This window comes from Sarcophilus harrisii, chromosome 4, assembly GCF_902635505.1.
Source record: "Sarcophilus harrisii chromosome 4, mSarHar1.11, whole genome shotgun sequence".
Classification (NCBI taxonomy): domain Eukaryota; kingdom Metazoa; phylum Chordata; class Mammalia; order Dasyuromorphia; family Dasyuridae; genus Sarcophilus; species Sarcophilus harrisii.
The window spans coordinates 251156333-251174168 of record NC_045429.1 but is presented as its reverse complement, the minus strand read 5'-3'; the positions used below and the strand labels follow the sequence as shown (position 1 = coordinate 251174168).

The window sequence follows — 17836 nt, the reverse complement described above, 5'->3', positions numbered from 1 at the left end:
CAGGATTTCTACATTGGTAGCTGGAAATTTAGAGTCACTGCAATGATACACATTTAAGAGGATGGAATCATGCTTACCACAGAAGAATGAGTCCAGGTAATATATTATTGATTGGAGAAAATTCTGTTAAGGGAGATGTAATTGCAATATTCAAGGTCCTCTCTTGGGATTAACTTCATGACAAATGGTGACCTTGTGTCATATGAGACCCTCAGCTGTCTACCCTACAGTAGACAGGAGCAGAGGGAAAATGGGATCCAGGCCAGGAGATAAGGTTGCTTTACCGGTTTTAAGGCTCAGAAGGTAGAAAAGGTCTTTCTGGGAGAGGTCCCAGCTGCTAGAGATAATTTTGAGGAAGAGTCTGAAGGGAAAGAAAATATAAGCCTATTCTTCCATAATTAATATTTGGATGAATATATGAATATTATATAAGATTAAGTGGCAGAATGGTAGAGAGAACTTTCTTTAATGACTCATTTATCTTCAGTATCAAATGAGGCATGTAATAGGAAGAGCTAGAAAGGTATGTATGTTCACTTTTGTTTTGGAGGATGTTCTGCAAAGGCTTTAAAGTGGGAAAAAAATTTGCCATAGATGATGAAGTCCTCCACTTGCTTCCATTTGCAGAAGACAGTGGGGCAGCTTGGTGGAATAGAGTGGACCTGGACCAGGAATCAGGAAGACCTGAGTTCATATATCATCTCAGATACTTACTTACTATGTCACCTTGGATAAATCACTTAAACTCTGCTTGTTCCAGTTTCCTTATCTGTAAAATAGTCATCATAATAGAACTTTGTCTCCCAAGGTAGTTGTGAAGTAATATTTGTAAAGCCTTTTGCAAATTTTAAAACTTTATACAAATGCTAGTGATGATCTTGATGGAAATGACTAAATGGACTTTGATTGCAACAAACCCAATACCATAACAACTTTCCAAATGAGATTCACAGCCACACAAGCTAAGAAATATCTATTAAAAATGCCTGCTACATGCAAGATGCTATATTGGGACTAGGCATATGTGGTACAAAGGCAAAAATGAAACACTGGTTTCCTTCAAGCTTATATTCAGGAAAAACCAGGTAAGTGAAGACTTCATGTTCATTGTACAGCATGCAGTTGGACTTTGTCTGTAAGATCTTTAAAAGGGCTGTTAAAAATTCTCCAGTTTAATGCTTTCATTTTTTTTTTTTTTTTAATATATCAGGAAATTGAATCCCAGAGATGTGACTTTGCCATTGTCATGTATAGGGAGTTGAGATTTGAACTTTACTTCTCTGACTCAAAATCTAGTACTCCATTTCGCTGTATCATGCTTCCAATCATGGGTTGGCACTGTATGGAAACTCTGGCTGGTTCCAGAGTTGTCAGAAGGGGAAGAATATCCTGCATTTTAATTGTTATCTAACAGATTAATCAAAAGGACGGTAAGACAAATTAAGAGAGATAAGAGCTAGTCTGTCTTCATAAGAATTTCTTTACATTTTCTGTGTCCTGCATTTCCCCTCTTTCCCCCCCAAGTGTATTTTTGGATCTCATTGGAAATCATTATCATTTTGAGAGTGTCACCTGGAGACCAGAGAATGCGGGGGAATAGTTGGTGATAGGTTCAGTATACCAGTTTGATGTTGGCGCTTGCTCAAGGCCAAGTGCTCAGCTCTTTGTCAATCATTCTGGAGCTTGCCTGTGTTTTTTCCTGTATTAATCTGTTCAATGCCAGATGATTTTCTTCCTATACTAAATTTTTCTTCCCTCACTATTAGGCTTCCTTACTATGATACTTTCCTTTTAGAGTGTCTATTACTCATAGTAATAATGTATCTAGTATTAGTTTGTTTTTCTCAAATATAAAATATACAATCAAGAAATGTAGAAAGTACACCGTGATAATAGGCATATTTATTAGAGGTTGTATGTAACCATGAAAATTATACTTGAATAGAATGGTTAAGTATAGATATTTTAGAAGAAAAGATGAAAATGCTTCTAACTTTGTTAAAATTCATTGTATTTCAGAAGTTCTTAACCTGGGTTCCATGAACTTGTTTTAAAAAATATTTTGACAATTATATTTTGATGTAATTGATTTTCTTTATAACTCTGAATTTTTTTTTAATTTATAAATACTATTTTGAGAAGACATTTCACTGGACTTCCAGTGGGGCTTCCTGCCACACACACAAAAAAAGTTAAGAACCCTTGGATTAATAGATTATTTGAGGATCACAATAAAAAGAAAAATGTTAATTGCTTAGAGATGAGTGACTACCCCTAAAATAATTAGAAATAGCAAACATACAAAATACATTTTGTGGTTGCTACTCAGCCATACAGTCATGTGTAGTCACTCCTTTTTTGAAGTTTTCTTGGTAAAGATGCAAGAGTGGTTTATTTCCTTCACCAGCCAGAATATATTACTTGAAATAAAAATGCATGAAACTGGTAGACGGCCCAAAGTCTCCTGATTTTATTGGTTACATGCACCTTGGGGTTTATACAATTCTTGCCCAATTATGTGCCTAATTCATATTGTTATACTGTACTATATCTGATGGTAGTCTATGGTGGTGTTGTGTTTTTCTAAATTAATACACTTTACAATTTCTGAAAAAAGAATTTCTATTTGATTGAAAACACAGAACCATTGATTGAGTTCTCATTGGAATCACGGCAGGGAAAATCATTGGGGCTAACGCAGGTTGGGTGCCATTTACTAGGGATTTAGCAGCAAAAAGAAACTTATTTCAATTATAGTAGTGACAGCTGTAGAGTGCATTTTTGTGTGATATCTTTCACAGCAGTAAATGATTTATTGTAATGCCAGTTTCCGTGATTTCCAGAACACCCAACAAATCCTAACTGCAAGAATTGGGCTTTCAAAAAGTCTGCATGGCACAAAAAATTTATGTGCACACATATACATAGCGAGACTAAAAAAATGCATTAGATAAAATTGTAAAACTAGTGCATACATGCATGTGTGGGTACATGTATGTGAGTGTGCAAAAGAAAAGAATTGGTATGCATTGATGTATTTTTTACTCCTAAAGTGTCTAAAATTGTGATTGTGGCCAAAGATGTATGATTAATGTACAGAAACATTTGTTTCCTTTTCCTAGCAATTGTTTTTCCATTAGTGCTACTCTTTCACCCGGCAGTATTTGATGAGGTTATAGAGGAATATATATTATGTATTTTATAGGATGGGAAAGGAAATTGCAGTTCATTTGGAAAGTTATATCAGTCTACTTTTTAAGTAGTGCAAAGAATCTCTTCTCTCCCCCTCCCCCAGGCAACGGGGTTAAGTGACTTACCCAGGATCACACAGCTGGGATGTGTTAAGTGTCTGAGATCAGATTTGAACTCTGGTCCTCCTGAGTTCAGGACTGGTGCTCTATCCACTATACCAACTAGCTGCCCCTAGTTTCTTAATTCTGGTTCTCTTATCTTCTCTCCTCCCGCCCTCTTCCCAATTTGTTGTTGATACTTTCGTTCTTCCTTTACTTTCTCTGTATTCATGTCAATTTAAAAAATATGGGTGGGTCTGAGCTTTCCAGGAGAAAAAGTTGAATAAATTGTGTAAAGTTTTTCAAGCATAAAGATCCTGAGGAAAGGATTCTGGGGAAAAAATTGTAATCTTCCAATAATGGTATTCCTTCCAATAATGTGGTCCCCATTGCATTTGCTTTTCATAAAAATATGCAAGAGCTAAAGATTAATGAGGGCATCGTGGTGGCTCAGTGGATAGAATGCCTGTCCAGCAGTCAGGAAAACTCTTATTCCCAAGCTCAAATCTGCTCTCAGACCTTTACAAGCTGTGTGATCCTGGATAAGTAACTTAACCCTGTTTACTTCAGTTTGCTCATTTGTAAAATGAGCTGGAGAAGGAAATGGTAACTCATTCCAGTGTCTTTGCCAACAAAACCCCTAATATAGTCATAGAGAGTTGAACAGGGCTGAAAAAAAAGACTGAACAACAAGAAGTGAGATTTGCAAAACACAGGTTTGCAAAATATTTGGCATACATTATGTCTTTTCTCTAAAACATTTTCTAAGTCTCAGCTTTTAAGGCTTATTTATTTATTTATCTCAGCCAATTAGAGCTCCATGGAACTTTATTCATAGAATAGTCCTGGAAGTTTTAAGTTCTTCACTTCAGGGCAAAAAATTTTAGCAAGGGCCCCTAACTATGCTGTGTTAATAGAAGACTGAATACTTCTGAATACTACTTCAGTAGTAGCCTTCTTCTTTAGAAGACCTCTATCATGTTTTGTTTTATCAATATTTATCATTAAGCCTGGGAAAGAATTTAGCTTTATCTGCTTTCTGGTCATCTTCATGTCACCTGCAGTCTTGGGCTCATCACTTAGCTTTTACCCTGGGGCTCTGTGCTCCTTTTGGTGCATTTGTTCATAATATCTAGCAGGACCCAGTCTCACTGACTGTACTGTTCTTTCCCCATCTTCATGACATTCTGACATGTGAGTTCTTCAATCCCTTTTTACTACCTCTAGCTTAGGAATCTTTTACAAAATCAATACTATCATACCTGAAATGGTGTCTATCAATCAAATGCCCAATGATTCCTCTCAACTAATATACTACTTTATAAAGGATTTTATCACTCATTAGCCCTTACTGTCTTATATGTATTGTTTGTTAGAATGAAAACTTCTTAAGTTCAAAGAGTATTTTGCTTTTGTGTTTATATATATCTTGCTTATTTAGCATAATATCTGGCAAGTAATAAATACTTAAATGCTTTGATTTATTCTTTTATCCATTCATTTCTCCTTGAAAGCAGAAAGAATGAAAGGTCATTGGATTATCTCTTATCTATTATTATTTCTATTTTACATCTGAGGAAACTTGAAGTAAACAGAATTTAAATGACTTGCTCAAGTTGAATAGCTAGTAAGTATTTGAAGTCAAATTTGAACTCAGGTCTTCCTGATTGACACTAGGTCCAGGATTCTATCCTTGTGCCATCAACTGCATTTCACTTGTTTTCATATCAGAAAGAGGAAGCTCTTTATTTTGTTCTTTGTGTTTCGATTCATTTACCTTTTTATCTTTTTCTCAAAAACTAATTTGATTTAATTAGATTTTAAAGTAGGATGATCTTGAATTAGGTATAAGTGTTTTTGTTGTTTTGTTTTGTTGATATTTTAACAAACTTTCCTTTTTCACCTATTCTTTTTTTTTAATAATTGAAATTTTGTTAGCATGACAACTTTGTATTAACTGAAAATTTAAATTCTTAGGAAAAATTCCCTTTTGAACTAACCACATTTTACTCCTTACTATATAATAAACAACATAAAATTTAAAAAATGGACTTCTAATATAAGCCCTGTACCTCAGATAGACTTTGTCCAGAAGCAGTGAGTTCTCATTGACAGTCATAGGGATAGGATACTTAGAATTAGAAGGAAATTCAGAGATTACATAGTTTAGTTTCCTCATTTTACCAGCAAGGAAACTGAAACTCAGAGAAGTAAAATGACTTTTTGAAGTGCACTGGCAGTAAGTAGAATAGTTAGAATTTGAATTCATATCTACAGATTTCCTCTCCAGTGGCCTTTCCTTTAGACCCATGAGCTAGATAACCCCTTCTCAGAATTTTTACAGAAAATGTTTATGATTCCTTTTGATAATAAAATTTCATATACTCCTGTTTGGGTTTGTTGTTGTGTTTTTTTTTTTTTTTTTTTTCTTTTTTCATCTTAACAAACTTTAATTCAAATCCACTTCTCCATTTTCATCTCTTCCTTTCAGAAATGTTGCCTAATGTTGCTGTTTAGGTTATATATCTATTTAGACATTGTGATTTAGATGTGCTCTCACTTTAACCTGTTCATTCTCTTGGCCTTAGCAATTTCTTCTTTTTTGTCTTTCAGTTTTAAGGCCTCTAGTCTCTAATTACTTACTCTCTTTTATCCACCACTCCCCCTACCAGTTAAGTTTTATTTTCACATCTGAATAATTTCCAACTATTTGCTTTTTGCCTCCCTCTTGTATTTCCTCCAATTGAGAAAGCAAGAAAAATACAATCTCTGTTACAAACATGTTTAGTCATGCAAAACAAACTTCCACATTGGCCATGTCCAAAAAATGTTTCATTTTATGCTATGAGGCTTATCTATTTCAGGAAGTGGGTAATTTGAGTATTATTTAATTGTGGTAAGTCATTGTATTGATCAGTTTTAGAGTTGTTTATCTTTAAAATACTATTGTTTTATGAATTGTTTTCCTGGTTCTGCTCAATTCACTTTGAATCAGTTCATGAAAATCTTCTCAGGTTTCTCTTATAGCATTCCTATCATAATTTTTTTTGTAGAACAAAAGTATTCTATCACATTCATACATTTGTTCAGCCATTCCTTAGTTGATGGGCATTCCTTCAGTTTTGCCACTGAAAAAAAGAACTGATATAAATAGTATGGTTTGTAAAGTAATAGTATTGTTGGATCAGTGAATATGCTAATGCTATAATTGCAAATTCCTTTCCAGAATGGCTAGACCAATTCACAGCTTCACCAACAGTGCATTAATAAAATTTTTTCCCATAGGTCTTCCAGTATTTGTCATTTTTCTTTTTTGATGACCATGACAATCTGATAGGTGTGATGTGATGTGATTCCTCAGTGTTGTTTTAATTTGCATTTCTCAAGCATTAGCCATTTTAACTTTTCCCCCCATTTTTCTTCTCTTTTTCCTTATAAAGTATAACTAAAAAATTTTTTTAAAATTCTATTTTCTGTAAACTCTGACATTTTAGAAGTATTGAACAGACTCTTGTAATGGGCTGAGGTTTGAGCTTCTTTTGTAAGCTGGCGTGGTGAATTTAAAGCACTGTCTCCCCTTAAAATGTCATATAACGGTTGTAACTGATAGGTAGTCAAACCTAACACTGGTCGCATCCATTGGATATCTCCTATCAATTTCTGAAAATCATTCAATGTGTTTAGCTTTTCTGTTCTTAAGGAGAGTTTTTGAACTGTAAGCACCTTAGGGTATACTTCATATCCTAAATATTGAGAAGGAGCATGTCTTTGAATTTTTTTTCTGGTGCTATGTATAATTTGTAATTCCTTAGTGTTTCTATGGTCTTTTGTAGACATGCCTCTAACATTTGTTCCTCAGGTGCACATCCCAAAATGTCATCCATGTAATGTAATAGCATAACTTTTGGGAATGCTTTTCTTAAAAACCCTCAGGAATCATTGGATTCTCTGAGCCATAGGACTTGAAAACTCTCAGGAATCATTGGATTCTCTGAGACATAGGACTTGAAAACCCTCAGGAATCATTGGATTCTCTGAGACATAGGACTTGAAAACTCTCAGGAATCATTGGATTCTCTGAGAAATGATAAGACTGTTACAACACTTCAAAATCTGCTGGAATCATTGGATTCCCTAACACATAAAAAGACTTTTTCAGGACTTCAAAAACTCAGGGGGATCATTGGATTCCCTGACATGTGAAACAATGGACAATAGATTGGTTTTGGACTATCTCTTGGCTGCTGAAGAAGGTGTATGTGTGACTGTTGTTTACATACCCACCTTCTAGGACTTCTGGTGATCTTTTCCAACACCATATTGATTTATATTGTTTGCTATTCTGCTACTTGTGTGTACAATTCATGTTTGTTACACCACATCGAGCCTGCACTGACTGAGGGGAGGGTCATCCCTAATAGCCTCTGCGTTATTGCTATGTGCTTGTGTAATACCTCCCATGCTGATGGGTTTGTGCATAATAAGACCCTTCAGCCCAGAAACCCGCTAGCAACCCCCATTTCCCTTTGGTGCTTTTCATCTCCCTTCCTGAGATGTCAGGTAGGGCGTGATCATCTCCTTTTTAGTGCTTTCACCGCCTTTTCTGAGAAGTCAGGGAGGCTGTGATCACCTCCTTTTCGGTGCTTTCACCTCCTTCCCTGAGAAGTTAGGGAGGCTGTGATCACCTCCCCTTGGGGGCTCTGACCTCCCTGAGGAGTCAGGGATGGCATGACCACTGGTGTTCTAAAATAAATGAAAGCGGGAAATGTAATGGGCTGAGGTTTGAGCTGATGCACTGAGGTCCCAAGTACATAAGGCTAGATAGTAATTGGGCTATACTCTATTAATATACATGATTGGATAAAGAATGGTCCCTGCCCACTCTCCCTGCAAGTCCTGATGTGTTGTATAGGAAATGACGATTTTGGTGGGTGGAGGCAGAGAGAGAGGAGGAAGACAAGCGGGGAGAGATTGAGCCTGGGTTCGAGACTCCGAGCTGCTGGTTGTGTGGCTGCTGGTCGAGCTAGCTTCTTGACTCAGCTGCACACATTGCTATCGCCGATTCTCTTCCACCTCCGATCCTTCTTCACTGAGAATAAAGACTGACGATTTTCCCCTAACCTGAATTCCTGTCTCGTGCTGATCTTAAAATACACGATCTTCACAGACTCTGAAGCTACTTTTCCAACTCTCACTTTAATTGGCAGGTTGGAATTGTTATATCTCCCCTCATGATTCTTGGGAGTCCATAGGAGTTGGGGGACATGTTCTTTGTATTGTAACTCATGAGCTCATAACAGTATTCTTTCTCTTTTGATTATCATTTGATGTCAATTGCCTGAATAGATTTAATTAACTTTTGGAAAGGGTTGTTTAGTAAGGTGATTATAGTAAAAACAACTGATAAAAAACACTTTTCCCTCAAAGTCTCTAGTAAACTCTGTCTTTATAAGCATGTGGCTTTCAGGAGAAAATGATGAGCTTAGAGAGCACATATTACAAAGGAATAGTGAAAACTATTGAAATCCTTTTTATGCTTTCATGAAGTTCTCCTTAAGAACAGTATGTATAGTTTCTTCCTTGGATCTTTGTGGAGTCTTGAAGCCATTTTTTCATTAGTGTGTTTTATTTATTTGTTCTCAATTCCTAAGGCAGATGCTTTTGCTAGTTATTACTCTTCTGGGGATGTTGTTAAGATACTGAAAAGAAGTCCACATCCTCCAACCTTGCAAAGTTCACTAGCCATTGAGATGGGGAGAAGATTGAGGCTAACCTACCTACTTACTCACAAGCAATTTCTTCTCAGGAGTTTAAATGGAACAATTTGTCTCTGTTTCTGCACACCTTAATGCTTTTTATGTTTAGTTCTTCCAGTCAGTCCTGTACATCAGATGTATCAAGCTTTTATTCAGCAAAACTTCCAAGTGCAGAACCACATTAAATTTAAAGTGATTAGCAAATGTTTAACAAAATAAAGAAGATACAATACAACATAATGTTAATTCATTATTTTTTTTAAGTCAATATGTCCCTTTAGGGATCTATTTCTATATACTACCCTCCCCAGTTTCTGTGGCACATTCTCCCACTAATTCATAGAGATTCCAGGGGAAAGTGGATTCAAGCTTGGAGAGCTTTACTGTATTTATCTTTCATCATGTCATTTTTCTCAGTTGGCATTTCTTTTTTCTTTTACTTCATTGTCCACCATTTAAAATCACACATTTTTTCTATTTAATCAGAAGTGAGCGTTTCCCATCTCCCACCCTTAACCCCACTAACAAACTAGAGGACTAAAGTCCTCTTCCTCTAGTGACATTCATTCATGTTTTAATTTTTACTATTCCTTAAACAAACACTTATTAAGTATTACTATGTGTTATGCTGTGGGGAGATAGAACTATAAATAAGACAATTTCCTTACCCACAAGGAACGTAGGGTATAATGTTATTTGTGTGCACGTCTTAACAGCTTTTCTGTTTCTAAGTTCCTTGAGAAAACAGGTCATGACTCGATCTCTTAGAGTGTCTTGCACTTAGAAGCTCACATTGCTTGATTATCAAAAAGGAACTGACAAAAATATCTTTGTTTTGTTTACTAGAATTTTATATAACTTAGATGAGCAAAAACCCATTATTATTATTATGGGTCATCTATTGAGACATGGAAATATTCTTGTTGTAATGCTATTCCTTAGAATAGGATTCTTCCTGCATTTTATGCATTTATGTAGCACTGTCTGGCTAGTGAATATGTTTATTTGTTTATGCAGCACAGTAATTGTTTCATTTCTGCAAGAAATACGCTGTATCATTTTACAGCTCAGTATCTTTTGCTAGTACTATAATGTAATTGAATGCTCACTGAACCACAGCTCTATTATTTTCAGTATCTTTTTTTTTTTTGGTGGCTTCTGCAAATGATCCAAGTTTTTATTCTTTCATTGCTTTTCATCTGAGAATCCCTGAAGGGGGAAAAAATTAGTTAAGGTTGGAGATATTTCAGATTAGTAACTATCAATACCCATTTTTGTGGATTAAAAAACTGAGGCAGTATAAGATATGACCTTCATAGCTATGGTAAGATATTGGATAAATGAAAGTTGACTCCAAAATTTTGGTTTTCAAATTCTTCTTGTCAGGAAACTGAGTGTGCGAGTTTTCCAGTACTGGCTTACTTTATGGTGACACTTCAATCCTGTAGTTTTTCTTTCTATTAAAAATTGTCATCTTGCTATATTTTAAGCAATGGCAATGGTGGCAAATCCAACTTTACATTGTAGTAGTGAATGGGATATGATGGACCCCATGTATTCACATTGAGTTACATCCCTCACTTAAATAAGAGCTCTTTTTTTTTCTGGCATAAAAGCAACTCAAGTGAGAATGAATAGTCTTTCCCCCTAAGTTATAATTGACAGGTGTTTTTTAATTGGACTTGTTTGAGTTAATAGGTACATCATGAAATAATTAAGAATTGTATTTTCTACAGAAAAGGATCTTTGATAATATGCTTCCTTAAAACTAACATGAGCAGGTTTGTCAGTGATAACCAAAAATTTGCATACTTTCATTCATAGAGTAGATCTATAATTTTAATGTGAAGATATTTTAATAAGAACATATTTTGACAGCTTATTAGCCAAGGAACTACATTCATTTGTAGGCAGTGTGGTATAAAGCAGACACCAAGGATTGCTAGAAGAGTGTATCTGTTTTTCTAGATAATGGTTATGAATTTATTTTAGCAATTTTCCTTGACACTCTACCAGGTAAAAACCAAATGTCCAATTCCATTGGCTAATGTGGACTTATTTTGAATCTTGATATCCTTTTGTGATGGTCTGGTTTGTCCTTTTCCTCGGCATATCTTCATTTCCTGCCATTTGAACATTCCAGAGTAAAGAGAAAATAGACCTTATTTTTACTGGTTAGATATGGGTAATCATGGAATATTAGCGTGAGGATGGAGCTTAGGGTTTTGGATTTTTTAGCCCATTTTCCATTTTATAGATGAAGACATTTTTGCTCTTGGGGATTAAATAAGTTGTCCAAGGTCAGCTTCTTAGTGCCTGAAGTTAGGATTTGTACTCGGGTCTCCTGCCTCCCAGCCTTGTGGTTTGTGTGTTTTGAATATTGTAAACATTTGATAGCTTTCAGTTAAATTATCCTGATTGATTCATGGATTTTGTTTGTGAATTCAAACCTTGTTTTACTACACAGGTTTCCTCCTGTAAAAAATGTGTTTAGTAATAAAATACAATTTGCGGACTTGGAGGGAGTTCCAGAGATTATGAGCTTATAGGATTTAGAACTTTGAGATCTTCTAGTCTAATACCTTCATTTTACAAATAAGTAAACCTAAAGTGAAAGAGTGAACTGTTCCAAGATAATACAGTTAGGAGCACAGGCAGAGTTCAGACGTATCTTCTAGGAGGACATTCTTGGGTTGCAGTGTTAGGTAGAGTCTTGTAAAGTCTTACACTTGGGCTCAAAAAAATTATACAATCATGTGTGGTTAGATTGTAGTTTGAATGAAAAGATGAGGTGGGATAGCAAAGGCCATTATGATCCAACAATGTCACACTGCAGCCAGAGAAGCTACTGTGATCTTAAATTGTATGAAGAGAAGTGTTGAGTTCAAAACTAGGATGGCGATAGTCCAACATCATTCAATGGGAACTTGTGATCTTACTAAAAAATGAGAACCCACCAGAACTCTTAGAAATCATTTTTTTTCTTTTTTCTTTTTCTTGGCAATTGTTCTTAGATATATAATTTAACTGTCTAAACTCCATTTTCTGTTTTTGAGTTAAAATGTAGATAGCATTTCTTTACATTTTTCTTAATAAAATAAATGAAGAATTTTAAACCTTTTTTTGTTATGTTTATAATTTAAAAATTTAAATGGTACTCATTCCTATTTTTTTCATTGCCTTTCTCTGTAATTCTGTTCTACTAAATTTTTTTTTTTTTTAATGTGAATTTCTAAAGAGAAACTAAAAAGCATGCAACTTTTTCTAAGGGCAGTAGGAATATTATGTAACTTATTTTTTGTCCAGTTACAGTCAAACCTTTTTAAAAATTGATACATTACTGATTTGAGGTCATGTTGTTTTTTTCTTACCATATACCTATGCTTCACATGTCAATTTCCTGTCATGTAGCACATTTAGGAAAGTTGTTTCTCACCATCTTCCTAAAGCCAAGTGTTATTATTTCCTTAAGGTAATTTTTTTTCCCCTCCCAAGTTATTTTATTTTCCTTGACATGCATGTAAGATGTAATGCATTAAAAGTTTTGGGAGAAGGTATGGCTTTGTAACCTTGGCAAATAATTTTCCTTTTCTACTCAGTTTATTTGTAAGATGAAGATATTTGGTTCTCCTTTAAGTCAATTGTAATAACAATATATAGATAATATAATACTAATTTCTAGTTATCTGTCTCATTTTCTATCTTTGGAGATTATTTGTGAAGAATCTAGTGTTGTTCCATGCTGTTTACGAAGAGCACAATCCATAAGAGTTGTTGATTTGATTCATCAGTGCCACAGGAATAGATCAAGGACCTTGATTTAGTTGTGTTAATTATCTACCATTTTTGATGATTCTTGCTAATAAATGGAATTATAATTGAGACACTAAGGTAAATGATACTTTGAAATATTAGACAAAAGGTGCAATATATATTCTAAAGAACAGAGGTCTTGTAGATTCTGTACATTTTCCTTAATAAAGAGTTTTAACTTTTTTGTGTGTTTAATCATTTTATGTTTGAGTTACTTTTGAAATATGGTCTTTGATTAGTGTCATGACCTGAAAGTGAGGTTGGTAGGAATAGGTTAATCCGTTAGTCAGTAGGTATTTATTAAGCATTTACTATATATCAGGCATTGTACTAAGCCTGGGGGGAATACAAAGAAATAAACTGCTATCAAGGAGCATAGTCTAGTGGAATATTTAGTATTTATAAAAGTAATCTGAAAAGAGAAGGCATTGAGCTGACTCTTGAAGGAAGACTGGGAAACTAAGAGTAAAACATGAATAGCATTCTAGGCCTAAAGGACACAGTGCAAAGATACAAAGCTGGGAGATGAGAGTGCTAGTGTGTCATGTGTGAGGAAATGTAGGCAGGTCACTGTCACTGGATCATAGTGTCCCAGAGGAACAGCTGGATGGCACAGTGGTTAGAGTTCCAGGCCTGGAATCAAAAATACTCATTTTCTTGAGTTCAAATCTGACTTTAGATACTAGTTGTGTGAACCCTGCTCACTTAACCTCATTTAAGGAAATACAAATTTCTTCATTTGTAGAAATGATCTGGAGAAGGAAATGGCAAATCAATCCAATATCTTTGTCAAGAAAACCTCAGAAAGAGTTATGAAGAGTTGGAAACAGCTGAAACAACTAAAGAACAACATCAAGTCCAAAAACAGTGCTTTAGATCAGAATTCACAATAGCATCTAATGGTGCATTTATATTCCATCTTATCAACATTCAAATAAGGATTTCATTGATGCTTTAATTCTGTTAAGTTTTTCATTATACCAATTCTGCCTCCTCATGCATTGACATATCGGTCTGACTTACTTTCCAATCTTCTACTTCCTTAATTTTATCATCTAGTATTATTTTCCTTCTAACCCAGGATGAATAGATGTGAACATGCATGGAAGGGAGTGGAGGATTTACATCTTTATTTCAATATATATTTTTTCTTTTGTAGTCCTATAGCTTACATTTTATGTATTTGAATATGAATCATAATAATCCCAAAGGTCCCATGACATTAAAAACATAAGGACCCCTATTCTACTCCCACACTTATATTCACATCTCAATTAGTCTCCTTGACTTGCAGTATTCTGGCCTTAAAAATCTGAAAATCTAACATTTGATTTCTATGTTCCTTGTATATGCTTACACTTAAGCATACACACTCTTCCACATACTTTATGAGCCAGTGACATTGACCTTCTTGGTGTTCCTAGCATTGGACCCTCAAACTCATGACTGCATTTTTACTTTACCTTACTTTACCTCCATGTCTGAAACTCCTCCCTTCCCATCCCTGTCTCTTGGCTTCTGTGGTTTCCTTCAAGCCTCAGCTAAAATGCTGCAATAATAAGCCTTTCTCACAACTCTTTAATCTTTCTGAGATTATTTCCAATATATTATGCATTTTACTTTTTTTGCATGTTTTCTAGTGTTTACATTGTGAACTCGTTAAGGGTAAGGATTGGTTTTTGTCATTCTTTGTGTCCCCAGCACTTAGCACAGTGCTCAGCACACAGTAGATAATTTAATAAATACTTGTGGATTTGGCTTGACTGGACTGCTAAGTTTTACTGAAGAAAATCCCATAAATATAATAGCTAGTCCTTCTTTGCTTATAAAATTTCACAGTTGAAGGAACCTTAGAAGTATTTTATCTATTCTTTCTACTTGAGACATAGATCTCTTCCCTAGAATTTGTGACAAATGGCTCATTAGCTTTTACTTTAAATACCGTCAGTAATAAGGAGTTCATTACCTCTGGTGGCAGACTGTCCCATTTTCAGAAAACTTTTATTTTTAAAGAATTGCTTCCTTACATTTATGGTACAGATTTCTCTTTCTTTTCCTCCCTCCCTCCCTTCTTCCCTCTCTCTCTTCTTTCTCCTTTCTCTCCTTTTCTCTTACTCTCTTCTCTTCCCTCCATCCTTTCTTCCCCTTTCTCTCTTCCTCTTTGTTCCCTCCCTCCTTCCCTCCCTTTTTCCCTTTCTCTTTCTCCCTCCCACATTGGTCCTGGTTCCCAACTCTGTAGCCAACCAGAATACAAAAGCCTTTGAAATATTTGAAGACCACCAAATAACTCCCAAAGTTGTCTTTTCCCAGGCTGAACATTTCCTTCAGACAGTGTTCACACAATATAGTTTTGAATTCTCATGGTGCTAATGGTGAAATTCCTTGACTTTGTAAGGGTTATTTTATGGTATAGTGTAGTAAATATAGAGCTGGCCTCCAAGCCAGAGCTGAGAAGCTAAGTCCTAACTCTGACACATGCTGATAATGTGACTTTGGGCAAGTCACCGTCTCAGGGAATGAATTTTGGGTGTGGGGTTGGGTGCTGGAGTGGAAAGGGTACATATATCTAACACTATGTGCTAGAAACTATGATAAAACCTGGGAATACAAATGATAAAAAACAGCTCCTTCTCTCAAGGATCTTATATTTTAATAAGATAAAACATACATAAGAATTTAGAAATGGGTATTTTGGATTTGGAAGTCACAGGGTTGGGGAGTAGAGGTCATAGGGTAATTGATTGACATGTTTTTTCAGTTACTATTTCCAGAGCTAGAGGTAGAAGAAGATAAGGAGGTGGGGTGAATAAGAGAGGGAATGATATAAAAATAATCAGTCTAGCTTGAAATATTTTTGGAGAACTCTCACTAATTTGATAATGCCCACCTGGGCCTTCAGGTAGGTATCAGATTGATGACTATAAGACCATATGCAGAGAAGATGCCCTGCTGAATGGAATTTCATTATCTAGGACTCCCCTGCAGTAATGAAATCATAAATCCAGGCCCTATACTTCTAAAAATATGTCATCTCGAAGGGAACACTGCTCCATTCTTTATTGTTTAGTATACTTCTGTTAATACAGTCAAAGATTACAATAGTTTTTTGGACAGGTGTTGCATGCCACTTGACTGCAAATCCTCTAGGGTTGTTTTATATCTTTTTATAGATCTCCTGCTACCTGATCTTTCCAGTTGATTCTTTTGAATAAGACTTTATATTCATCCCTATTAAATGTCATCTTCTTATATACAGCCTATCATTCCTATAGGATGGATAATCACCTTTTTTGAGCAAGCATGATATATTTTTGTTCTTATTTTCAACATTGTGGAAAGAGTCCTTTTATAAAAAAGCTTTTCAGTAAAAATTATGGGTTTGAGTCTTAATACCTCTACTCATTGAATGAATAACCTTACATAAACTACTTATTCTCTCTAAACCTCAATTTTCTAAATTAATTGAGGATAGGCAGTTACCAAGTACTATATCAGTTTTAATGTGGTAGTACCAGATACTTGACTGTGATTCCTTCTGATCTTCCCTTTTCTCTTTCCTTTTTAATTTTTTAATCTTTCATCTATTAATTCATTTTTCTTATTTTTTAGCTTACTTATCACTGTCTTCCCTATTTTCCCCCTCTTCTGCCCTAGAACATCATCATTTCTACCAGGCTCTTATAAATAAATTAGTGGTGTTGTTCAATTGTTTTCAGTTGTGTCTGACTTTTTATGATCCTATTTGGCATTTTCTTGGCAAAGATTCTGGAGTGGTTTTCCATTTCTTTTGCCAGCTCATTTTACAGATGAGGAAACTGAGTTAATTGACTTGCAAGAAGCTCACACAGCTATTAAGTGTCTCACTACATATTTGGACTCAGAAAAATGAGTTTTCCTCTTTTTAGGCCTGATTCAGTATTCATCACATTACCTAGTTGCCCTTAAACAGATAAATGAGTACAGTGAGGCAAAATAAACTCACACCTAAGATTTCTTTGAAAATATATGAAAATTTATGGCTCATTCTGTATCTACTATCTATAGTAGATACTTTTTTATCAAAAGGTAGGAAGTACTTTTCATCATTGGTCAATGATGGAGTCAAGAATGATCATTGCATTCATTGGAGTGCGTAAGCTTTCCCAAAGTTTTTGCTTTTTATAGTGTAGCACTCAAAATGTGAATTGTTCTCTTGATTTTACTCACTTCACTCTGCATCAGTTCATATAAATTTTTTTTAGGTTTTTCTCAAACAAACAATTTTGAAATTTATTATGATACAGTTTGTTCCACCATTTCTCCAAATGATGGGTATCTTTGTTTCTGGTGATTTTCAATAAGAAAAAGTCCTACTATGAGCATTTTTGTACATTTGGATCCTTCACCTCTTAAATCTCTTTGAGGTATAAGCTTTATTATGATAATACTGGGCTAAAGGGCATATACTATTTAAGAAATTTATAAATTGGTTACCATTATTAATGCTGAGGTTTCTATGTGAAATACCATATAATTTTGAATTTACATTTCCAGAATTTTCTGTTTTTACTTGAAGATATTTACATAGTTTAGATAAAAATCTCAATATTTTCATGTGTGTGTGTGTGTGTGTGTGTGTGTGTTTTTATTTTTATCCTAGTCATTCCTACGTTGGTCAAGATTACAATGCACAAGCAAATATGGGGAAAATTTCACTGGATCAACTTGATTCTGTGAGTACCATATCCTTTAGAATCTGAGTCATTTTTCATGCAAATCAGTCAGTCAATAAACATTTGCTAAATGTCTACTATGTGCTAGACATTGTGCTCAGTTCTAGAAATATAGAAAATAGGCAATTCTTTAACAAAAGGATTAGTTTTTGTAAGAATATATTTAGAGTAATTCATCAGAAAGAAAGGCTTTTCCAAAAGTATTCAAGATGATTAAATTTCTTATACCTGGTGTTTTATTTTTTTCTTATTGTGTGGGAAAAAT

At 34.8% G+C, this 17836-nt stretch overlaps 1 protein-coding gene across 4 annotated transcripts in view; it reads left to right on the top strand.

Annotated features, from left to right (window-relative positions):
• PRIM2 (DNA primase subunit 2) overlaps positions 1-17836 on the top strand; it is a 342100-nt gene that overhangs the window by 215707 nt on the left and 108557 nt on the right. For all 4 annotated transcript variants that reach the window (XM_031964687.1, XM_031964688.1, XM_031964689.1 and 1 more), the window contains exon 9: positions 17499-17571. In XM_031964687.1, the coding sequence (XP_031820547.1) occupies positions 17499-17571 (73 nt within the window). The remainder of the gene's footprint in view (positions 1-17498; positions 17572-17836) is intronic.